This window comes from Trachinotus anak, unplaced genomic scaffold (assembly GCF_046630095.1).
Source record: "Trachinotus anak isolate AG129_WGS33_773 ecotype Australia unplaced genomic scaffold, CSIRO_AGI_Tana_v1 ptg000032l, whole genome shotgun sequence".
In the NCBI taxonomy this organism is placed as follows: Eukaryota; Metazoa; Chordata; class Actinopteri; order Carangiformes; family Carangidae; genus Trachinotus; species Trachinotus anak.
In genome coordinates, this window is record NW_027273883.1 from 26892900 (window position 1) to 26918543 (window position 25644).

At 42.8% G+C, this 25644-nt stretch overlaps 2 protein-coding genes across 5 annotated transcripts in view; one reads left to right on the forward strand and one right to left on the reverse strand.

The window, feature by feature from the left end:
• The window catches only part of ano10a (anoctamin 10a), a 40901-nt gene extending 33663 nt beyond the window's left edge, over positions 1 to 7238 (reverse strand). For all 3 annotated transcript variants that reach the window (XM_071468318.1, XM_071468317.1, XM_071468319.1), the window contains exons 1-5: positions 7115 to 7238; positions 3243 to 3329; positions 1567 to 1713; positions 1293 to 1490; positions 198 to 332 (exon numbers count right to left, since the gene is read on the reverse strand). In XM_071468318.1, coding sequence (XP_071324419.1) covers positions 198 to 332; positions 1293 to 1490; positions 1567 to 1696 — 463 coding nt within the window. In that variant the 5' untranslated portion in view covers positions 1697 to 1713; positions 3243 to 3329; positions 7115 to 7238. The remainder of the gene's footprint in view (positions 1 to 197; positions 333 to 1292; positions 1491 to 1566; positions 1714 to 3242; positions 3330 to 7114) is intronic.
• A 19-nt stretch (positions 7239 to 7257) lies between these two features.
• abhd5a (abhydrolase domain containing 5, lysophosphatidic acid acyltransferase a) lies at positions 7258 to 23694 on the forward strand. Of its 2 annotated transcripts, none has more exons than XM_071468321.1 (8): positions 7258 to 7391; positions 7800 to 7880; positions 8973 to 9058; positions 9140 to 9515; positions 19332 to 19486; positions 19976 to 20087; positions 20235 to 20421; positions 21713 to 23694. In XM_071468321.1, the coding sequence occupies exons 1-8, from the start codon at positions 7360 to 7362 to the stop codon at positions 21800 to 21802; spliced, it is 1119 nt and encodes a 372-aa protein (XP_071324422.1). In that variant the 5' UTR covers positions 7258 to 7359; the 3' UTR covers positions 21803 to 23694. The 2 variants fall into 2 exon arrangements, with proteins under 2 accessions (XP_071324422.1, XP_071324424.1); XM_071468323.1 differs by lacking the exon at positions 7258 to 7391 and adding an exon at positions 7615 to 7634.
• The last annotated feature ends 1950 nt before the right edge of the window (positions 23695 to 25644 follow it).

Here is a 25644-nt window from a genome sequence, read left to right on the forward strand (position 1 = left end):
GAAGTTCATGTAGTTTTACACCATGATATCAACATGATAAACATGATAAGAAATATTCTGAAAATCTGTTGTTGATGGATAAAATTACATGAAATCACCTGCTTGTGTCGAATCCAGTAAGTTCCAGTTTTTTGACCTAACAAATCAAAAAACTGATCGTAACAAAGTGACAGTGTGAGAGGTGCGTAGACACTCACTGATAGATTTCCCAGGGTAGAGCTTCACCTGGCTGTATCCTGGTACATGAGTCTCATCTCTGGCTCTCAATGTGTCCAGCTCGTGTTTGATGATGTACTGACACTCGGCCATGCTGAGGAAGCTGTCTCCATCCCCTGCACACACAGAGACCAACAGCAAACACACAGTCACCGTGACACCCACAACAGAGGCTGTGACAGTGAGGCCAGTCTCTTCAGACTGTGACCAATCCCGTGTCAGTTACAACAACAGCCTGTAGTGATGCTGCAGTTCCTTCTCCTCCAGCTCTGTTGATTCTGAAGCATCTTGTAATACCTCAGCTGTAACGGTTAGAAACTGGCTCCATGCTGGAATAGTGGAAATAATTCAGATACTTATTTTACAAATTTAAAAACAGTCACATATGTCCAGTAGTTTCTCAGAGTGGTGACATCTTCATTGGTATCTTGTTTTGTCTGATCAACAGTCAAAAGCCCAAAGAGATTAGATTTACATGGAAATAAAACATAGAAAAGTAGAAAATCCTCACATTTGAAATGAGAGTTTTTCCTTCAAAATGACTTTATCTATTAATTATTTTATTATTATTTTATCTATCATATATTAATTATCAAAATAGTTGCTTGTTAATTTTCTGTCGAGCAGCTAATCAAGAATTTTGATCAAATTTTGATTGAATTTTATCGACTTATATCAAACCCAGTTATTTAATCAGTAAACTCTAAATTCCATTAACAAATCAATTAAGGTTTGGCTTTTAGCAATTATAATAAAGAAAAGGTAAATAAATAAATATCAGTCCAAGAATTTAAACTGAAAGTTTCAGCACTAATGAAAAAGAGAAAGTTCAGGTGGAGTTCTGAATGAACCTGGATATTTCACCAACATGGAACTAAATCAAAAATGGAGTTGACTCTGTGAGGAAACTGAGTCTTTATTATCAGTATTATTAACAGTATATATACGCAACTGTTTTGTATTTGACAGAGTCATACCTCAGGCTCCCTGAATAAACATTAAGAACGACCCTGTGTGTGTTTACCTGTTGACTGTTCCCTGTCATGGTGCAACACAGACCTCCTCCTGGACTTTACCTTTAAAGTCTTTGAAGTTGTGTTTGTTGGTGCAGGTGAAACCCCTCATGGATCCGTCACTACACTCCTTGAACAGGCCCACATCCTCAGCACCAGAGAGCAGCCTCTGCTGGGAGGCCCCCACCAGGAACATGTTGGGGTTTTCCTTCTCCTGGGCCCCGACTCCAGGGCCCAGCTGCTCCACAAGTAGCTCAGCACCTGGGGAAGATAACACCGAAGATGAAGACCGAACGACAGGAACAAACATTAGAGGAGAGAAGGAGAACACTCATACCTCCATTCTGCTGTTGGTCTCTTATCCTGCTCAGCAACCATCCAATGGCTTCCTCCTTAGTGTCTGAGGCCAGCTCCAGCACCACCAGAGGAGTGAACCTGGAGCCACTGCTCTCTACCGACTGCATCATCGCCTCTCCCAGGGCACCTGCACAGGCAGTCAGAGAGAAATGACCAACCAAAACATCTTTTATTTTATGTAGAAATTATGATAAAATACAAATATTCCTTGCATAATAATATAGATGCTGATTCAATAAACATGGAAACTTAAATACAATGATAATATATACAAAAATATTAAACATTTAAAAATATACCCTCCTGTACAGCTGCTTATTCATACAATCATCCATCAGCCGCTCACGTGGCAGCAGTGCAATGCATAACAGCCCAGATGGTGGTGGTGTAATGGTGTGAGGGATGTTTTCTTGATTCGCTTTGGGGCCTAATACCAGTCAGTCCCGGGTCTGAATGCCACAGTCTATCTGAGTATTGTTGCTGACCATGTTCATCCCTTCATGGACACAGTTCACCATCTTCTAATGGCTACTTCCTGCAGGGTAATGCTCCATGTCACAAAGCTAAAGTATGAGAGCTCAATGCACTGCAACTTCAGCAAACATCTTCATCAATTTGACGAGACGTGCTGAAAATACTCACAACACCAAATACAGAAAGGCACCTTATCTAGCACAACGGAAGTGTTTCCATCCAAGTGATGGGATGCATGGTTATATTATAATCTAACATCCAATACATACAGTCCATACATTTTTATTGTTTAGTGCTTTTAACTTCAAGGTCACAAAAAGCATTGAACAACAAGTACGTTGCTCTTATTGCCACTGTACAAAAATCCTCTCAAACTTGTTTCATGAACATGACAGTGAGTTCAGTCCAGTCTCCAGACCTGGATCCAGTGGAACCTCTTTGAGATGTGGTGGAACAGGAGATTGGCAGCTGACAAATCATGTCAACATGAAGGACAGTCTCAGAGGAAAGTTTCAACATCCATGACATGAAGAACTGAGGAACTACCCAGTGTTAATGAGGCGTTCCTAATAAAGTGCTTGCTGAGTTTACCATATAAGACTAACTAAAAACAGAGCAGTTTCCAACTTTAAATCCAGGATATTTGGGGACTTCGGGGCCTATTGTGTGAAAACATAACCAAAATGTATTTACAGAGCAAAAATGTATCTGTAAAGTAAAAAGTTCAGATAATAAGAATAGAAGAGAGAACAGGGACAAATGGCAGTCATCAGTCACCAGGGCCAAGCCACAGTAAATATTCTGGAAATCTGACTGTCAGGTTTACACAAGGTGTGTCAGACAGAGCTCCACCCAAGTGTGTACAGTGATCTCCAGGAAACAGAGTGGCCTCATTATCAGCAGTGGGCTCATTACTACAGTGATCTACTGTACAGGGTGAATTATTTATATCCCTAAACTGTAAGTATCCATCAGCTGTGAGACCAGATGACAGAGTCTACTGACAGAAACAGCTGACTGACACACACACACACACACACACGAGGAGGGGGGGTTGGAGGAGCGGTGCGTGTCAGTAAAAAGCTGTAGTGGAAAATTAGTCCTGAAACCACGGGAGTAAATTTCTGTAACAAATCCACACGGCTGACTCTGTATCCGTGGACCCGGCAGCTCGGTACTCACCCAGGTCTGAGTCTGTGCGGGACACGGCTCTGTTCCGGCCTCAGGGCGGGAGCTGGGAGCTTGGAGCTGGGAGCTGGCCCTGCTGATCTGTGAACAGGCAGATTAATCGACATGTCTGTAGATCAGTGTCTGGAGGCTCCTCCAGACACTTCGTTTTGCTCCACGTCACGAAACAGCGCAGCCCCCCCCCCCAGCTGTGACCTGAGACTGTAAACCAGTCACTGCTGCCTATGATTCTAACCACGAGTCTGAGATTTAATAACACTCATTATTCTGTTTTCCTCTGTGCTCAGCAACAGAGAGAAACACAGGTGGTCCTGGGTCATGTTTACTGACACAGCTGCTTGTACATCTGTTGATCCTACATGGTAAACCTCCAATTTTAATAGATTTTTTATGGAGTATATTAAAACTGTTGATCTTATTAACAGCACCAACCTCAGCTGATGCTGACAAACAAAATGCTAAACCACATTTCACTTTACACAGCTGGGTTCACCCAGGGACCCTGATATCACACACACAGCCTCACTGACACACCTGAATGGAACACATCCGTCATTAATAACATTAGTTAGAGCTGTGATTTTCCTACAGTGATAAGTCTGACTGTCTCCAGTGACAAGGGCTTTTTCTCCTTCTTACATGGAATCAGGTGATATCACTAAATATCACCAGTTCAAAGCTCCATTCACTTTCATCCCGGACTTATAGCTGATCAGATATAACTGAAAACACCTGTATGAGTGTGCAAGGCATTTAAAATATAAACACTTAAAATTCACAATACAAAGAAGAGGAATTTCTTCTGTTTTGGTAATTTTATTGGACACAGTCAAACTACCCTGGGCACACCAGAGCACTTCCAGGGTAGAAGTTCTTGTTGCACCTGTTTGTGCTTTCATTCCTGTGTTTGCTTTGTCCTTAGGTATCACCATATGGTGATGATGATGACCATAATGAAGAAGAATGACTACACATATTTAGACACTTCTGCCCTCAGGAAGGAGCCACAGGTCCATCAACACCGAAAGATTAATGAACAGTTTCTACCCCGAGGCCATAACCCCACAGTGACCTCTGCACTGAAAAACCACCCACCATAAACAACACTCCTCCTGTACAATAACAATCTCTGTGCAATATAAGTGAATACATAAGCAAAATGTGTATGCATGTGTGTACTGTATTGATAACATTAATAATGACTGGATTTAATTTAGGCGAGTCAGTTCCAGTCTCCTGGTAGTGTGTCTGCTGGCTCACTATCTTGGCTCACAGGGACACTTGATGGATTGTGGATAAAATTTGTTTTCATTGTGCTTTTCCTGCTATGACAAGTCAAAATGTGAAAAATATATATTCAGTTAAACTCTGTGACCTACCTGTGGCAACAGCTTTAAATATTTTGGATAATCTTGACAGAAACCACAGAGAACAGCACATTTACTCTGGATGTGCTGTTCTGAAGAAGGAAACCCTGGACACTGACTAAACAACATGACCAGGGTCAGTGAAACAAAAGACAGTAGGTCACCAGCAAATGCATCTGAATGGTATTTACAAAACATATGCATGTAAGGAGGATATCTGGACAACTTCTTCAACACCTCACTGGAGACCTGCCACGTGCCAGCCTGCTTCAAATCCTCCACCATCATCCCTGTCCCCAAAAAACCAAGGCCCACAGGACTAAATGACTACAGACCCATTGCCCTGACCTCTGTGGTCATGAAATCATTTGAGCGCCTTGTCCTGTCCCATCTCAAATCCATCACTGACCCACTCCTGGACCCCCTGCAGTTCGCCTACAGAGCCAACAGGTCTGTAGACGACGCCGTCAACATGGCTCTCCACTTCATCCTCCAGCACCTGGACTCCTCAGGGACCTATGCCAGGATCCTGTTTGTGGACTTCAGCTCTGCCTTCAACACCATCATCCCGGCTCTGCTGCAGGACAAGCTCTCCCAGCTGAGCGTGCCTGACTCCACCTGCAGGTGGATCACCGACTTCCTGTCTGACAGGAGGCAGCACGTGAAGCTAGGAAAGCATGTGTCTGACTCCCAGACCATCAGCACTGGATCCCCGCAAGGCTGCGTTCTTTCTCCTCTGCTCTTCTCCCTGTACACCAACACCTGCACCTCCAGCCATCAGTCTGTCAAGCTCCTGAAGTTTGCAGACGACACCACTCTCATTGGACTCATCTCTGATGGCGATGAGTCTGCCTACAGGTGGGAGACTGAGCGTCTGGTGACCTGGTGCAGGCAGAACAACCTAGAGCTAAACGCTCTGAAGACAGTGGAAATGATAGTGGACTTCAGGAAGAGCCCAGCCCCACCCACCCCCATCTCCCTGTGTGACTCCCCCGTGGCTACCGTGGAGCATTTTCGCTTCTTGGGAACCACCATCACACAGGATCTCAAATGGGAGCTAAACATCAGCTCCCTCATCAAAAAAGCTCAGCAGAGGATGTATTTCCTGAGGCAATTGAAGAAGTTCAACCTGCCAAGGACTATGATGGTGAACTTCTACACCTCCATCATTGAGTCCATCCTCACCTCCTCCATCACCATCTGGTACGCTGCTGCCACGGAGAGGGACAATAACAGACTGCAGCGTATCATCCACTCTGCGGAGAAGGTGATTGGCTGCAATCTTCCGTCCCTCCAGGACCTGTACGCCTCAAGGACTCTGAGGCGTGCAGGGAAGATTGTAGCTGACTCCTCCCACCCTGGACACAAACTCTTTGAGACACTCCCCTCTGGCAGGAGGCTGCGGTCCTTCAGGACCAAAACCTCTCGCCACAAAAATAGCTTCTTCCCATCTGCTATTAGCCTCATCAACAAGGCTAGAGAGCCCCACTGTTGCTGATCAATTGCACCAATCACCAGAAAAAATTCCTTGTATGTGAAAACATACTTGGCAATAAAACTGATTCTGATTCTGATTCTGATTCTGATCAGAGTGGGTGCTCTGTGGACAGCATTCTTAAGCACTGTGATGTGTTTCAGATATTTCAGAACAAAAGTTAATGTTCATGAATACATGAAACATTAATTGTCATTGTCATGCGATGTGCTGTCTTACTCCTACTGTCATCTGTATACTGCAGTTTATTATTATCATTTCTTTTTTTTATTTCATTAGGGTGATCTTTTTCCACCAGATGGACTATAAAGTTGAATCTATATATTTGTTTTCACAGCTGACATTTTAACCTGACATGACAGGAAACTCACAGATGTAACTAGTGTAAAAAGTGTCCCTGCAAACCCTGACACTGAGCTAACATGGACAGCTCAGATCTGAAACTGACTCTAAATGTATAATGCACATACACATTTCCATGCATGTTGGTTTAGTTAATCAACATTTTAAGCTTGAATTTAAAAACTTCATTATCTATGTTAACATAATTGCATTATTCCCTGCTTCACCCATATAGTTTAATTCTACAACAATGATCTATATGTTGTAAAAATACATTCACATAGACTGACATTACTTCTTATTTGTATTTCCTCATTTAAAATACATTACTATAGTACTTTATTAAATTATAATAAAAATACGGACTGAATTACACTTTTATTAGTTTCTGATGTTATCTACAACTTTTACATATAAGTTGAATGAGTAACTATTAAAAGCTATTTTCCTTAAGAAGACATGTACCAAACCAAACACTTGAAACTATGTTGCTAATATTTTAAATGACTTGCAGGATGAGTCAACGCGAAACTACGGTTTTATACAAACGTGACGTTTTCGGGTGTAACAAGGCTGTCAGCGCAAACAATACAACCTCCTGTTACCTGAACACGTCCACATTATTCACAGTTTAAAACTACAGATGTCATTTTCGCACTTACCAGAGCTCTCTCCTCTGCAAAGCAGCAATGTTTAGGTATTTGACAGAGAAGCTCCTTCCGCCTCACGCTCTGACGCTGGATGCGCTGGTTTTGTGTTAGCGATGAGGAAAGAGGCGCTGCCATGAGCGGGGGCGAAAGCGTGGAGTTACCCCGAACAACAAATCAAACGTCCCCACCGCTGACCTTACGTCAGAGTCTCTGAGGACATGTGACCGCTGGAAGCAGCAGGGCAGTGCTGTAGCAGTATGGCCGAGCAGGAGGTGACGGCCAGCACAGGGTGAGTGCTTTCTCCGACACTGCTCACGGAAATTGTTGAACTGATGCAGGCAATATTCAGTGAGTCACATCAGTGGGAGTTAGTACATCATCGATACTGTGCGATTCTACGTGTGGATGTTGTTGTCATACTTGAACAAAAGTTAAACAAGTTGTCAACACTCAGGTACTACCCTGAAGTTAAAGTACAGCTTTGACATGACACTGACGGAGACACATATTTGTCACATGTGACAGTGAACTTGTGAGTGTACAAACTTTACCTGTCACAGAGTATGGTTCAGACATAATCTGAAAACCTGTTCCTGAACGTGTGCTGTCAAATACATCTGTCTTGCCTTGCCTGTCATTAATCAGTCAGTGTTCTTTGCCCTCATCCACTTCTTGTTTCACTCTCCTCTGGCTTCAGGGTTGTTCAGAGAATGATGTCTGTTGTTGGTGTGAACGGGCTGGTCAGCAGTGTGTGGGGCTATGTGGACACCACAATAAAGTAAGTTTTAAAGTTTGGTTTACTGAAGTCACATGGTCCTGGTGTAGTTTTGCTTATAGTTAGTTCATTTGAAGGATTGACCTTCACTGTGCAGAACGATGTGGGTACAAAGTTTGATACTAGAACACAAAGGCGGAAGGTTTCTCTCTGCGCAGCTAAAACCTCAGTTTAACATGTTTACACCCAGACATGATTTTGTCACATCCCAACTCGTCTGCAGCCAATAATGGTCCAGTATTCAACTTACACAAGTGTGATGAGGAAACGGAGACGGACTGTTCAGTGAAACAGAAATAACAGTGTGCTCAACAGTTAAACCTTTGAAATGCACAATCTTGCACATTTATAGATCAGTGTTTTGTTTTTTTTAACAAGGCAGAAGAAGTAGATGCAATTGTCAGAGTTTTTAATTAAGTTTTTGAACAAAACAAAATATCACACACATAGAACATATACCCTAACACTGTATGAGACCTTTAAGTATTGTATTTTATTTACTTCATAAAGTAGAGATCAAACAAAAAAAAAAAGATGAATTTCATCATCAGTGTTTTTGTTCTGTTCCCTAAACCGCACTATGTCAACAGAGCCTGTCTATGAAACCAGGGAAGTACCTTTTTCTTTGTACCCAGTAATAAGTGCTGACATTCAGTCCTGATGCTGACATGTTGTTTTTAACATACTTGTCAATAGGGCTGCACAATTAATGGAAAACTATATCAAAATCACGTGCAAGTCAACTGCAACATCCAAATCACAGGAGCTGCTATTTTTTGGTAAAGGTCAAATGTGTTACAATGTTGTGGTGCTGCAGAGATGCCCTGATCTACAAATCATACGCTCCAGATGTAAAGGAATTGTAATTGATATCAGCGTCATTTTTCATATTTTTTCCAGTTAAAGTGAAATTAAAAAATATCCATTCTGTCTGAAATTGAAAATATCATTCAGCCTCGACTTTTTAATTTGTACCCTCCAGTCTGCTGCTTTATTTTTGTTTCTGTCTTTATCCTTTATGCATATTCCACACCGCAGTGACACCAGCATCTGTAGTTGATTAGGGTGATGCTCATAAAGCTTTTGTCTGTGTAGGTGGTGCTGGATCCCCCGCTGGTTACCGTCGTGGTGTCCCACCTCTCAGAGCCAGCTCCAGACTGCAGAGCACAAGATGCTGAGATGTGAGGATCAGTCCCATCTACGTCTGTATGAAAGCTTTTCTCAGCTTCACCCTCTCATTCCTCCCTTCACTGTCTCAACAGGTGTAGACAGTCCTTTCTCCAAACAGTATGTCCCCATCTCCAGCGGCAACCAGCTGTGGACCCTGATCTTTAGCAGTGACGGCGTCAAGGACAGAACCCCCATGGTTCTGCTCCATGGGTTCGGAGGTGGTGTGGGCCTTTGGGCGCAGAACCTGGACGCTTTCTCTCAGCGTCGGCCCGTCTTCGCTCTGGACCTGCTGGGATTTGGTCAGAGCAGCAGACCCCTGTTCTCTTCAGACGCCCAGCAGGCAGAGGATGAGTTTGTGGAGTCTATAGAGCAATGGAGGGCTAAAGTGGGCCTGGAGTCCATGATTCTGCTGGGGCACAACCTGGGAGGATACCTGGCTGTGTCATACTCGATTAAATACCCAGGCAGGTGAGTGCAGATTATGGGATTTCTATATTTATTACTGTTATCTTACTATCACTGTGATGTTTTTCATCTAAAAGGAATCATTTATCCTTAAGTTCAGATCCGGATGATGTGAGTTTGGTGTGATAAAGTTAGAGCAGAGGCCCAGTAGACGTGGTTCAGTCTGACAGACTTTAAGAGGTGGACGCAGGTTTTTATAATGTTTGAAGGTCAGAATCCAGACATGAGCTGCTGTCAGTTTTATTGGATGAATCTGATTGACAAGGGTAGTATGCATCATTTATCAGAGCTCAAATTCCATTTTCACTTTTGATAGAGTTAGGATTCAGGATTGGTTCCTCAGGTTCTATGACGTATGAATCCCTGACTGTCTGAATCTGTTTTTATGAGACTGTCATTGGTTCACTGCAGTTCAAGGTGGAAACATTCAGTCATGGTGGTGACTGAATATTTCACTCATCACATGTCTTCATTATATAAAAACATCCTGTGGATGTTAACCAGGTGAAACGCTTGATTTTCATTGGAGGCTCTTTAAGTATTGTCGTTAGTGAAGGAAATGAGGGAGCGTTAACAGACCACTGTGTATGAGGAGCTGCTATAACTCTGTATAAACAGCTGCAATTTGACCCAAATGTCACATCAACTGTCAACAAACCCTGAAGTTCTGTTTTCCTTTTTGTTTCTCTTTTATGCTTTTCCTTCTATAATGTTTATTTTGTTTATTAAGAAACGTGTGTGTATGTGTGACAAACAATAACTATGATAATTAATATCATAATTAATGTATTATATTAATATTCAAATATATAATATATATAAGTATGATCCATGCACCTGTTCCTCAGCAGAACACCTGTCGATCAGGTGATCGCGGACAGTTTTATTATTATCATAATAGGTTTGAAAAAACACTTGCTGTTGCCATGGTACCCATGTGTTCTATTGAATTGAGGCACAGCAGAGGGAGATTGATTTGATGATGTCACACAGAACTCTGATGTCATAACTGTGTAATGTCATTAAAGAATATATATAATTCCTATGAAGTAAACCTATATACCTATACACATCTACCTGTAGTGTATACATTGTCTGGTAATTCAATACTACACACAAAGTTAAGCTCAGAGGACAAAATACTTAAGTATTGTTCACTGAAGCATCATCAGAAATTCACAAAGAGGAAAAGAAAGATGGCGACAGGAAGCGTCGAAATTCTGGACTCCCATGTTCAGGCTTATGTTGCAAACTGGGAGCTGAAAGTCCGAGCAGATTTACAGTACGCACAGGCGATGCTGTGGCAGGTGCATACGGGACCTGAAAGGGCCAAAGTGAAAACCAGAGTTGATACCCTGAAAGCAGTGCTGGATCTGCTCCAGGGTAAACGGACACGCGAAACTCCCAGCATGGAAGACCTGAGGCAAGACATAGCTTCTCTCAAACTGAGGCTGCATAGGTCTGAAAACAAATTGGAGGAGGCCAATCAGAACCTTAAAATCAGCAGAAAAGTCATCAGGGATCTGAAGATCCAAGTCAATAGATCAGTAAGACAGCTTCTGAATGCAAAAGATGTAGCGAAGACAAACCAGAATCTCTTTCATCAGCTGAAGGAGGTTGAGATAAACTCTGCCTCCAGACTGAGCGTAGAATATGCAACTAAGATGGATCTCAGCTGCAAACTGCAGGAAGCGCAGAAACGGCTGCAACAGCAGACAACAGAAGCCATCTACGCAGAATGCATGGATGTCCGTGTCGACACACAGGATACACAGGTCGAAGTAACTGAGAGGGGCAACAAACCTGTGCAATGCAACACAGCTAGTGCAGCAACCTGCCCGCAGAGCCTGGAAACAGACAGACCTGTTTCAGAGCTTCAGTCAGAGCTCCCAGAGGAGGCACACAAAGACCAGGAGGACAAAGAGGTTCTTCACTTCAATACAGGGAATCTGAAATCAGACCACCATGTTGGCAATAAAGAGCTTACAGAGAAAAAAGAGGAAGAGAAAGTGATATTCCTCAAGATGAGTGAATTACGGGAAATCGCAGACACTGTAGTGATGCAGATCTGGGAGGAGAAAGAGGCTACGCTGAAGAGCCAGCGAGTGGAAATTGCCAAGCTCCAGGCTGCTGTGAAGGCAGCAGAGGAGCAGCTGCAGACCCCACGTGAAGAGTCCAAAAAAGTCCTGCAAGCCAATGAGCAGGAGTGGAGAGAGAGGTTTGAGGAGCTGGCGGGAAAGTCCAAAGACCGTAGAGAGAGGAGACCCGGGAGGAGGAGCTGGTTTGTCAGGATGTTCGCAAGTGGCTCTGGACAAGACGTAGAGGAGTAGGCGATCAAGTTTTCACATACAAGGAATTTGTTTTGTTTCCTCAGGTCAGTGTCACTTATAAATTTAACAATAAAAAAAAAATAAAATAAAAATATTGCCAATAAAGTTGTGAAGGTTTTTATAGAAATATATATATATTACGAATATATACACTGCGCAAAATGTGTGCAATAGTTCTGTTGGGGGGGGGGGGGGCAGATGCAGATGCTGATGGGAAGAAGCTGTTATTGTCAAGGGGAGGGGAGTTGAGGGGAATAGGTCAAAAAGATTGTGTCCCCAGGGTGGGAGGGGTCAGCTACAATTTTACGATCTTTGCTGCACACCTCAGGGTCCTGGAGGTGTACAGGTGTACAGAACAGGTCTATATATACACACTGCAGTCAGGATATCATTGGTTAGGAGTTTATAACCAGACAGAAGGCCTGAAGCCCCCACAGCTGACTTGAGTGTTCCTGGTAAGTCTGTGAGGGTTTAGGGCTGTTCCACTGTAAAATCTGTCACATTTAAGTAACGATATGATATGTTACAAAATGCTGTCCTCTTAATACGATTTCGAGCCATTGCCCCTCACACTCAATCGCTTACTAGCTGATGTCAGATAAGTCTGTGAGAGTTCAGGGCTGACACCGGAGACACACCTGGATGTGTGGTGTGTGCCTCATGGCTGCCATTGCTGATCTGTTGTGGAAAAACGCACGTGTTCTGATTTATTTTTGACAGAAAATGTCTCTAAAACTCCACTGTCTCCACATGCAGCTGCTGAAATGGTTAAAATAATATATTTATGTTTTTTCATGTCTATGACATGTTCAGATTCAGCCTAGACATAGAGACTATGATTAGCCATAAAATTATGACCACTGACAGGTGAAGTGTATAACATTAATTATCTTGTTACAATGACACCTGGCAGTGAGTGGGATATATTAGGCAGCAAGTAAACATTTTCTTCTTGAAGTTGATGTGTTGGAAGCAGAAAAAATGGGGAAGTGTAAGGATTTCAGTGACTTTGAGAAGGGCCAAATTGTGATGGCTAGATGACCTGGGTTACAGCATCTCCAAAACTTAGGCTCCTGCAGGATGTTCCCAGTCTGCAGTGGTCAGGACCTGCCAAAAGTGGTCCAAGGAAGGAAAACCAGTGACAGGGTCATGGGCAGCTGAGGCTCCTTGATGCACAAGGGGGAGCGAAGGCTGGCTCATGTTGTCCGATCCAATAGACGTTGCTGAAAAAGTTAATGCTGGTTTCGGAAGAAAGGTGTCAGAACACACAGTGCATTGCAGTTTGGTGCGTATGGGGTTGTGTAACCGCAGACTGCTCAGGGTGCCCATGCTGACCCGTGTCCACTGCCAAAAGCACCTACAATGGGCACGTGAGCATCAGAGCTGGACCACAGAGCAATGGAAGAAGGAGGCCTGGTCTGATGAATCCCGTTTTCTTTTACATTATGTGGAGGCCGGGTGCGTGTGCGTTGCTTACCTGGGGAAGACATGGCACCAGGATGCACTATGGGAAGAAGACAAGCCAGCAGACACAGTGTGATGCTTTGGGCAATGTTCTGCTAGGAAACCTTGGGTCCTGCCAGTCATGTGGATGTTACTTTGTACCACCTACCTAAACACAGTTGCTGACCAAGTACACAGTATTCCCTGATGGCGATGGCCTCTTTCAGCAGAATGATGCACCTGCCACACTGCAAAAATGGTTCAAGAATGGTTTGAGGAACACAACAACGAGTTCAATGTGTTGACTTGGCCTCCAAATTCTCCAGATTTCAATCCAATCAAGCATCTGTTGGATGTGCTGGAAAAACAAGTCTGACCCACGGAGGGTCCACCTCACAACTTACAGGACTTAAAGGATCTGCTACTGACGGCTTGGTGCCAGACCCACAGCAGACCTTCAGAGGTCTAGTGGAGTCCATGCCTTGACAGATCAGGGCTGTTTTGGCACCTACTCATTATTAGGTGGGTGGTCATAATGTTATGTCTGATCGGTGTATATTGGAAAGTGTTTGTGTAATATTGCTGGTATGATGTCAATATGACTTCAACAGGTCTTTTCTCTTTTCTCTTGCTGCAAGATGTGCGTCACACTTCTAGAGCATGCTATGCAGCCACAACGACAGAGAAGTGCGTCTCACGCAGGCAGTGTGTCCGCTCTAATCTGTTAACATGGTCGCTGAAATGAAGGCAAGACGTTCTGTGGCAGCCCCGCACACACAACGCATACAGTGTGTCTCCAATCTTAGGCTTTAAGGGGGATATTAGAGTGCTACAAGAATGAATCTTAAAACCCAGGAATTTGTTAGCATGTTAGCACTCCCTGTTCCCTCGTGCTGAAGTCTATAGGTTTCTTGAATGGGTTTTTGGTTAGTCTGTTCGTCTTGCTCATCCCATTTTCTTGACTACAATATCTCAGGCCTTGAGGGAACTTCCTCAAATTTGGTACAAACATTCAATTGGACTCAAGGGGGAAATGACTAGACTTTGGTCACGGTGACCTCACTAAACTCAGGTTTGGCCTCTTGAATGTGATATCACAGTAACAGGCCATTGAGATTGGGCCTTGTGTGGACTTGTGACAGCTAAGTATGCAACCAGTTCAACCCAACCAGTCAATTTTTGTCCTAGGACTGTTGTTATGTCACTTGATTACGTTTTTATATTTTTTCAGGCAAGAAAATGATCATTTAGATTATGAATATGTCATCAGTTTATCCAAATGATGCCTGTGGGGAAATTTGCTCTGGGGTTTTCAGAGAAAAGCAATGGTGTAACTTCATGAATCAGTCAGGTGGCTTTTGGTTGATCAATGACCACTAAACTCTATCATTCAGTCAGTGTTGTTTTCAGACATACATAAGATAAACCTGCACTTCCTCCTCCCAGTAGCTGTCAGCTGATTATTTCACGCATCCTCCATCATCTTTAACTGTGTATTATTCACCACTCCTCCTTTATACTGAACTCATGAGTTTCAGCTACAGCTGTTTTTCTTTTAACTTCTGCTGCTTGTTCCTGCATTTCATCAAATGTTTGAGCAGTTTCATGCAACAACCCGTTTCTGTATTAGATTAATGATATTAATATAACCATTAATACAACGGTTAGAGTGCTTACCATGTGAGCGCATGTCCTCTGAGCAGGCGAGTCGCTGGTTCACCTCTCGACCAGCCTGACTCTTTGCTGCATGTCATTCCCCTCTCTCCCCTCACTTCCTGTCACTCTACACTGTTCTACCTAAAAATAAATAAATAAATAAATACACACAAAGATTATTATTGTGAAGCAAGGTAATTCATCTAAATGATAGTATTCATAAAATGCGTACAGTACATGGTTGGGTTAAGAAAATGTTCTTTAATTTGTGTTGCTAATAATAAAGTAATAAATAATATTTTAGAGAGTACAGTTTATACCTGCTCTATATGAGAAGTGCCCGAGCTAACTTTTTTGTTATGATTGAACTCCATATAACTATAAAAGCTAAAGTGAACTTGCCTCATTGTAATTACATTTTTAGATTCAAAGCTAATGGCTAATGGGGTAGGCTGAGTGTGTGGCAGGAATCCAAGCTTCAAGAGTGCAGAGCCTTTGATTTTCTTTTCATTTCTCTGTGGTTGTCTTTTCAATGTGTGTGTGGTTTCTGCTCTGCAAAAAGAGAACAAAATTAGGTAAACACAATATTAAATAAGGCAGCTCACGTACAGGACGCACACACTGGGGCTGAGGTCAAAAAGGAAAGAAAACAAAGGAAGGAGGAAGCATATATAACCTCTCATCCTGGTGAAGTGGTTGCACTTGAGCAGAGTGGTTTCTTTCCAGGCAGGAGTGCTGGAGCCATCCTCCCTGTCTCAGGTGTGGTCATGTGACTCCTGGAAGGGGGTCTTGACCCTTAGCATCAGAGCTGTTGGAAACAGCGACAGCAACACAGTCAAATAGTGGAGCTCGTTTCATAAATGACTGACAATTAGATCTAAGTTTTGAAGGAGGATGAGTCCAGTAAAAATGTTGCTTTATAATCTTATTGGTGCATCAATAGACATTCATAGAATAATTCAGGGTTATAACAATTTTGGTTATTTGTTCATAGCTTTGGCCCCTTTGACTGAAATCTCTGTGGGCTCTCGGTGGCCACTTTATTAGGTACATTCTATTGCAACTCAGCTGACACAGTCTGCAATGTGTAAATTTAGTTCAGTGTTTATTCTCTTTTTAATTTTCTGATGATGGGGGCAGAATGCCAGAACATAATCACAAACTTTGACCTCAGTGACGAAACCATAATTTGAACTAGCCCCTCTATTAAGAAACTAAACACTGTAGGCATCAAAACACTAATCTTTATGACACAACGGTTTGATTGCAGTTGACCACAGGTTAATAGGTGAAAAGTTTTGTGTCTACATGCAGTTCAGAGACAGTGTGTATAGGATTTTTTTTCAAAGTAAAAATGTTGCACAAATTGCTGAGCACAGTTTTAAGTTATGTTCACGTTTTAACAACTATAGGAGGCTTACATGAGCAGCTGCACCTTCAGCCCCCATCAGCCCAGTTCTGGTTCCCTCTCACTGCTCTCATGATGTCGTTTTCCATTTCAGCAGAGAGGTGTGTTAGTGGAGATTTAAAAACCCACTGTCCACTAACTGCACAACAGCAAACAGGCACAGTCAGAGAGCAGCTGGTGAACAAAGTGGAGGATTTAGCGGTAAAACAGTCAGATATTTCCCTCCGGAGCTGGTGAGGACTAAACACAGAGCGAAAAGAGAGGGAACACTGGACTTTACATTCACCTGGTGGCCAGAAACATGAGTCCAAAGGCTGATGTCACAACTGCTGGTTGTGTAAATAAGCAACAGTTTGTTGGTAGATGGTTGATTTAAGTATCAACTTAAAATGTGATTTGTCTTCAGAACTTCCTTCTGCTGCCAAGTGGCCAAAAAATCAGTTACTGCAGATTTAATCTGCTAAAGAAGGCCATATAATATGATTGAAAGCCTCTGTAGTAAGTGGACCTGAAATGGTGGAAATTCCACTAGACTCCAAGATGGTACTGCTGCCCTTGTATCCAACAAATGTCACTTTGAGAACCAAAAAGAACAAATTTCTTGATAATGGTTTATTGCAGGCAAAGTGAGTGATAGCTGTCAACTGGAAGGAAACTGCTCCACCTACAGTTGGTGCCTGGATCAAGAATATGACACAATGTGTGTCCATGGAGAGAACACCATATAGCCTACTTGAAAAACGAGTTTGACGCTTAGTGGGAAATCTGGAATTCCATTAATGACTTTATACAATATGGAGATGTAAGAGAGCTTCTGCAGGAGAACTCAGGATAAGATACTGAAAGAATCAAAATGTGGTCAACCCCAGAAGGGGATGGGGACGTGTTTTAAAATGTATTGCAATGGCTGTTTATGTTGTTATGAGGTTATTTATATCTTTAGTTTGTAAGAAGTACTGTCGGACTGACTCTGTTCCAGATTTATCCTTTAACTGTTGATTTAAAAAAAAGGACAAAAGAAGCAGAACCTGCCTGGAGGAGAAAATGACTCTGCACTCAACAGTGTTTTGAATAATGATTCTGCCCTTTTTAGTGTTAACACGGTTGTACCAGAACATGCCAGCGTCTGTACAGGATGGAGTTGTAGCAGTGTGGTTGTAGGTGCTGGCAGCCAGTGATAACAGCAGCCTCTCCTCCCACCAGACTCTATCTGCCCTGAATCATCTCCTCTCGCTGCGTCTCCAGCTCCGAGCTCCCAGCAGGCGCCCATTTCTACCCAAGGGACGTCTGATAAAATGTCCTCAATCCCTTATCACCGTCCTTCATCACTAGCGCTGAAAAATTCTCTCTTCCTGCCCTCTTATAGCTCAGTTTCAAACTGCCTTCAAGTTACAACTCAAGATGCTCTGATCAGGGACATATGTCCTTATTCGAGCTAAACTGTGCTCATTGTTCATGCTATGGCTTAAACAGAAAGCTTCCTGTTTACTTACAACAAGACATAATAGATTATTAATTGAGGCCCTAGATGCAGTTTGCACTGTGTTTAATGTCAGACAATGTGGTGCAGTTGGCATAGATTTTGGATAGTTTCTGATGTGTGGGTAGTGTGTGCATGGGTAGTTGAATTCTTGAAATAGAAGTAAAAACCAACTTATTTTTTTGCCCATCATTCTTATTGGTCACGGTAGCACTGTATTCACCAGAGTAATGGTTGAAATCTAGTCCCACAGGGCAGGAAGCAGCAGTCAGATGATCAGACAGGCTGTAAACAAACCAGCTCAACCAGTTTATGTGGAAGTAAAACCAGACTGTGTATAGAGATGGTCGTAGCCTCTGTGACATCACCCACAGGTTTCTGATGAGCAGCTGCTTCACTGTCGCCATCTTGGCAGAGCCTGACTCCGCCTCTCTCCAGGCTGATCCACAAATGGGCAAAGAGGAGGGGCACATGTGAAGCAGAGACTTTGGTACATACACACCTGTTAGCATCGTTAGCACAGCCGGGTGTCTTGCTCAAAGGCTAACCCGAGGCTAATTCATTTGCTGGCTAATTAGCTAGTTAACAAGCTAAGCTAACAAGCCAAGAATGGTGAGTTATGACACTGGTACCTGCTAACTAGTGCCAACATAAATAAAATAATACTACAGCTCCACTCACCTCAAAAAAAAGGAGCACAGACTTCCTCGTGTTCTGTTAGTTAATCAATAAGTCACATTATGTCTGATGTTTACATGAAAATTCATCACGTTCAGTGACTCTCATTAGCTGAGGCAGTTACTGGCCCGACATATACCCGGGTCCTCGGCCCGAGTCTGGCCCGAGTTACCCACCGGTAGTGTCTGACAGCTGCAAGATTTTCTGTGTGCACCAGAATTGGTCCACATGTGAAAGTAGCATCCGACAATCATGCTGTATATGGGCCACATGCAGGCTGTGGAACTACGCCTAACAGGTGAGTTATGTAAAATTCAGCCCGTACAGTTGTCCTGAAGCAGGAAATTAGCTCTAGAGACCAGAACAGTTTTTGCACCAGGCTGTAAACAAAGCGAACAACACCCAGGTTGTATTATGGGAGTTATTTGCTCTCGCTGAGCGTGAGATGAGAAGACTGATGACGCACTCATGTCTGTTAATAATGAGGCTGGAGCAAGGACACCATTATCTTACCTTGCCCTTGGCTACCTAGAGATGTCACACGGTTGCTTGGTAACCTCAGGGAGACAATAAGATGAAGTGTTTTTTTTTACTCCTTTTGAACAGATTAAACAAACTTGCTCAGTGACACTGGGAGGCAGAGCCAGGTCAACTGCTTTAAGCTAAACTATACAAAGTACACGTCCCTCCCTAAACACTGAACTATTCCTGTAATCACTTTAACATTTCTTTCTGGGTCTGTAAAATCTTTATCTCAAAACTAACCACGAGAGACCTCAAACAGCAGGTGCACTGGATTTTTTTTCTTTCCCTCTGGTCTGTAGAGTGAAGCACATAGTCCTGGTGGAGCCCTGGGGTTTTCCTGAGCGCCCAGACACAGCAGAGGCCGACCGGCCCATCCCGGTGTGGATCAAAGCCCTCGGGGCCATGTTCAGTCCTTTCAACCCGCTGGCTGGCCTGCGACTGGTCGGACCTCTGGGTAAGACTGGTGGAGAGCAGACACAACCTCATTTTTATCAATTAGAGCAGATGAAATCTTAATGGTCCCTGAGGGGAAACTGTTTCAGTGGCACACATGATCCAGAGAACAGAAGTTACCAGAAGCATCAAACATAACAGGAGCAACTGTGACACGAAATGAAGAGTGTGGAACTTAGAGGAAGTAGAATGTAAGGTGAAATAAGGACTGAACATTTGAGGCATAGAGAGAGAAAATGTTTGACAAATAACAAATTCTGTGCAACATAAAATGAGCTCATGGTGTTGACTATAAGACTGAATTAAATATGACTGGACTGCATGTTCTTCTGAAGCTTTCCTCTGATGTTTGGGTGTAGAAGACGAATGAAGTCTGGTTCTTGTGTGCACTCTCTCACCCTCCCAGTTGTTCATTATCATGTAATGTAATGAAGCAGCCTCATCGTGCCTGGTTTTGACACATCAGTGTCTGCCTCTGTTGCCCCTGCAGGTCCCACTCTGGTCCAGACTCTGAGGCCTGACTTCAAGAGGAAGTTCTCCTCCATGTTCAGTGACAACACGGTGTCAGACTACATCTACCACCTGAATGCACAAACACCCAGGTCTGCCTCCGTCTCTGTTCCCCTGTCAGGCCTCATTATTGCTGCTCATGTTAATAACTGCAGTGAGTGCAATTTATTCCTTACCTTTGTTACCACCCAGTGTCATGTCTTGACATCAGCCTTCGGTTGTGTTGATTGTCGTCACAGTGGAGAAACAGCCTTTAAGAACATGACCATTCCCTACGGCTGGGCCAAGAGGCCGATGCTGCAGAGGATGGAGCAGCTGCAGCCTCAGATCCCCATCACCATCGTCTACGGCTCCCGCTCCAGCATAGACAGCAACTCAGGCAGCACCATCAAAGAGATGAGACCACACTCTCATGTGGAGATCATAGTAAGTTCACGTTGTCCTGGATGAGAGAAAATCCTCTTTATTCTGTAACTTATGAGGTTTTCTTACATGTTTCCTGTTTGAGCTCATGTTGGATTCACCAGTTTTCTGAACCGTCACCTCTCTCCCTCTCTGGTAATTAGAGGTCAAATATAGTGCTATAGTATTTTTATTATCATTTATTAAATAGAAAATAGTGTATTTCTATATTTATCTTTACGTCTCCACACTGGCAGCAGCCAAGGCCAGAGGCGATGTGTTTTCAGATCGATCTTCTGCCATCGTCACCATGAGGGAATTTCTTCATATTTGGTGCAAACATTCACGTGGACTCAAGGACGGACTGATTAGAATTTAGTGGTCAAAGGTCAAAGGTCAAGGTCAGTGTGACTTCACAAGCCACTAGCCATTACTCAAGACTTCACACAGCAATTATGACAACTACTTAGACCCAGAATCACCACCTCCTGGTCGTTTCCTCCACCAGCCAGTCAAGTTGCAGCAAACATGGTCACATCTCTCCCTTCTGAGTTACAAGCTGTGTCTCAGTTCAGGGGCCACATCCTTTCAGATGCTGCATTTGTAGAGTGATTGCGTCACAGCAGCGCGACTAGTCCCACCATTTGGGTTTCAGCTCACTTCAACAGCTAATGGTACAACCTCAAGTTTTTGTGAAAAACAGTTTAGTGGTCGAGGTTGCTAGGCAACAAGAGTCAGACTTTGTGGCACAACAGTAAGGGCGGGCGCAGCTGGTGACACAAAGTGAAAATCCTCTGCAGGCCAGACCATCTCATTCCGGCCTTCATAGAGCCCTTTCCTATGAAGGATGTGACCCCCCAATTGGGACACAGCTACAGAGTTGAATAATGAGCAGACAACATTATGATGTCACAGTGAAGTTGACCTTTGACCTTTTGGATAGAAAATGTCATCGCTTTATAGACATTTGCATTAAACCGTATCATTAGTAGTGTATGATTTTGTGAGTTAGGGCCAAAAACCTCCGACCACCAAACTGTAATCAGTTCGTCTCTGAGTCCATGTGAATGTTCCAGATGTAATGAAATTCCCTGAGGTTGTTCCTGATATGTCGCATTCATGTCGCCAGCACTGAGCTGTAAAAATGGGCCTAAAAGTAAAGTTTTATTTAAAAATAAATAAAACTTCACTTTTATTTCCTATGCTATCACATACACTAACAGTAGTGTCCAAATAAAAGGTAATGTGTATATATGTGTACATATGTGTCATTTGCCACCCACATTGCGTTCTCTTTTCTCACTCCTCTGCGCAGACGATCCGCGGGGCTGGTCACTACGTGTACGCTGACCAGCCAGAGGACTTCAACCTGCAAGTTAAGCAAGTGTGCGATAAAGTGGACTGAGGCGGAGACGAGCTGGGGGGGACCGGACTCTGGAGAAAAAGGGGAGCATCACTTCAGCAGCTGCTGCAGAACCACAGGATCAGGAGCCCACGTTCTCGAGGCAGGAACGAGGAGTTTGTACATAAAAAATATTCTCACAGCAGCAGGTCTGAGTTCAGCTCATGACACACTGATGTTCGCATGTGGTATCAACTGAGCAGTGATTCAGAACCTCTGAATACAGGCTTTGAGATGATATCATTCATCAAGTCCCCACTTCATGCTGTTTAACAGCATTCACACACTAATGAGACAGACCTGAATCATGTGCTTTTTTGTTTGTTTTTAATTACATTCTGTAACGCGCGCACACACACACACACACACACACACACACACACACACACACACACAGAGGTGGTGCTGCAGCAGCCTCTTGGTTAATTAATCTCAGCATTAGTTCTACAGTATTTTCTCAGAATGGAGAAACCAGGAAATGAGGCATTTTGAAATTGTGATATTCTGCTGAGCACATGAGCAACCACAGAGCCTCAGTGTTCATCACTGACACAGCTCCAGCACTCTCTGACCCACTTATGTAAAAAAAACCCTCTAAAAAAGTTTATTTTTTAATAATGTGAAAATCTTTAAATTAAAGTGACAGCATATTGATATTGTTTGTATATATTTGGTAAATATGCATTTAACAACAGTTTAATTTTATATACAATAATAATATGATAAATACGATCATATCAATGATAAGAGAGTGAAACAGAATCAGTGTCGTGTGTCACTGCTTCAGCTGTGGTTTGTCGTTTTACCATGTGATCCTGATGCAGACAGGAAGTGGACACACTTTTCAGTATAAAGTACCACTGCACCAGCACCAGCAAACAGCTATACATACATCTGCTGCCAGTAATGATGGGCTCTCTGTTTTCTGACTGAAAAGTTTATTTCCGCTATTGAGAATCTTTGTGAATAAACCAGATGAACTGGTCCAGGGCAGGAAGCATTTTGTTTTATATGTAGTAAACAGTGTGTTTGTGTGTGATGTAAACAGTGTTATGGCCTGATGATATGATCCATGATATTTGCCTTTGTTTATTTATGTGATATAAAAGATTAAGTTCAAACGTTATCATTTAAAAACAATTTCTTATTGACATCAGACATCATACATCACTGCATTAAGGTGCCCCAGCAATAATATCTGGCCCCCCAGATTATTTTATTATTATTTTTTTTTAATCTTTTAATATTTTATATTTAAAATTTAATATTTTTATTTCTCAGTCCCACATTTAGTAAAAAATGGTCAAACAGAGAATCTACCCACACCTGAACATGCTTACCATAAGTTCCACTTTCACTTCGTCTCTTTCTTAAGTCTGAACCAAGGTTTCCTTGACGATGTGGATGAGACTTTCTAACAGAAAGCAAACTGCAGTGTGGAGGTGACCGAGCATGAAAAGGTTCATGGTTGCACAGTCTGCTAAGCCTTTATAATCACTGGACTCTTGTGTGTCTCTACCTCTTCTGGTGCTGGTTTTGAAACAATTTATTGAGGCCTTGTGATTTCCTGAGTGAAATGCTCTGATCTACTGTATGTCCTTAATATAAAAGGCAGAGAGAGTTTAAAGAGGCCGAGGGAAGAAAGTCAGCTTGATGCTTAACTCAAGTCTTTCACACATGTGTCTGCACAGCAGCATTAATATGGGAGCTGATTGTTACAGGGAAATAAGACTTTGGGTTTTTGCTGAGTTTCATGAGCCAGTTGCTTATCAGTGATTGTAAATATGAAAAAATCTTGTATTGCACAAATTATGTTGCTCCTAATATGTTGTGACAGCTCTCCTGTTTCTGCTTTATTTTAAGTGTAAACACAAATAAATGTTTGCTGTTGAATATTCATGGTCCACTCGCTGCTCTGTCTTCTGTCACACATGAATAATATAGCTCCGACCCATGCCTGCATCATATGTTTAATCTGCGATGCAACACTTTCATTCTCCTTCTCCCCCTCTTTTGCTTTTCATTTTAATGGAGAAAAAGTGACAGATGAATCAATATTTTTCCTCCAGCTCCCCTTATCATTTCAAAGCTGTCAGCCCTCTGCCAGGAAGAGAAATGATCCCTACGCACTTGTGTTCAACAAAGGGCCTCTGTAGTTTCCCAACCCGACCACCGGAGGGCACTCATGTGTAGTTGAGGAGATGAGGACCATGTGGAAATGTCCATAGTCCTTAGCACAAATATCTACACTCATTTGCATCTTTGTTATTTCATTTGAAGACACCAAACTGAAACCAACATGTAACATGAGACATGTTTCCATTTTGGCAGCTACCAAAGACACATGTATCGACCAGAAAAGACATCCAATCTCTTCTTATCCCCCCTCTTTGATTGATACAGGAGGAATATGCAGGCTCATGTGAATGTATTTCTGAGGCCGGTTTTGTCTCACTCAGCTGTTTGGAGATTGAGGTGGATATAATGAAGTTTCTTCTCAGTGGTACAGTGGCTGTTGATGAGCCTTGGAAACTGAAGGAATTCTAATTCATTTCTTTAAGGAGCTCCACCAGGATTTGTATAAGAATATTACATCAATCAAGGTATCTGCCTCTCACTGAGGAGGATTTATTTGCAGTCTTAGATGGGAAAATGCATCCCCACCCACTGAGGCTGGGAAACCAGATCCTTCCTTGGCGGTTTATCAATATCATTAGTTGGATATCAAACAATTAACTTTAGAAGACACCTCAGGGTATTCACTATAAAGCTACAGTAATGCCATCCTTCCTCTGACATGAGCCTATTAAACAGAACATGGCAGGGTGGGGCCTCCACAGACCTGTGAGCCACTCCACTGACTCAGAATCTCCCACTGGTGAATCACAGGATTGATTACCGGAGTTTTCACTTATCCAGTCACGGTCAGATCAGACGGAAGGTGCATCATCATCAGAAAATCAGGTCCAAATGAAGGCCACCGATCCTCTGAGGTGATTCGGATGCAGGCTTGAAGGCACAGAGAATATATTCTAATACTGGTGCCACTGGGTAGAGCAGAGCAATGCGCTGCAGCTTCAGTCATTTAGAAATAGTCTGTTTCGCTGCGTCATGCCTTGTAGCTTCGCCGGCAGATAGCTATCAAACAGCTTTTACAAAATGCAGATCTGAGCCACAGTCTGCCTGGCTTCTCTGTGCTGTGACTCACTGCAACTGTGCAGGTCTGATGCTCAAATGAGCCTCCAGGACAGCGCTGACAGCAACACACATGCAGCCTGATCTTTTTCTTTCTCAGCTAGTTGCATACTATGCAAAACTCAGCCACAATAAATGTCTGATTTAAACTAAAAAAAAAATCTCCATCAAGTACTTTAAGTATTATTGAGTCATGAATATGTATGTCATATATGAAAATATATTTAGTCTGTTTTCAATAAAAATCATTATGTATCAAGTATTTTCTGTCTTTTCAAGCAACACAGAATAAGGCAGACTGCTGCACTAGAATGTATGAATATGGTGCTTGATTCCAGAAAATTCTTTAACAAGTAAATTTGTACTGGAAACAGGTTCAAAAGATCTTACTGCACTGGTATGACTCAGTAAACAGACAAAAATGACATGAACTGTGTAATTTGCATAGTGTATGGACAGCGATACTGATGCCATCATAACACTAATGCCATCAGTACTCTGTAAAACCTGAGGTTACTCACCTCTGTTTCCACTTTGTCACCTCAGCAAGAGTGTTGCCCTCAGAACTGTTTTCATTAGTTGTACACTGATATACTATTGTCTTTTTACACCTGTTATTTGAGAGGTGTGTACGGCCGACGACTAATGTT

Bases quoted from the DNA above. Each gene is read 5' to 3' on its own strand.
- abhd5a (XM_071468321.1), top strand. From the start codon at position 7,360: ATGGCCGAGCAGGAGGTGACGGCCAGCACAGG. The intron at 7,392-7,799 runs GTGAGTGCTTTC...CTCTGGCTTCAG, and splicing joins GAGGTGACGGCCAGCACAGG to GGTTGTTCAGAGAATGATGT. The intron at 20,422-21,712 runs GTAAGTTCACGT...TCCTCTGCGCAG, and splicing joins ACTCTCATGTGGAGATCATA to ACGATCCGCGGGGCTGGTCA.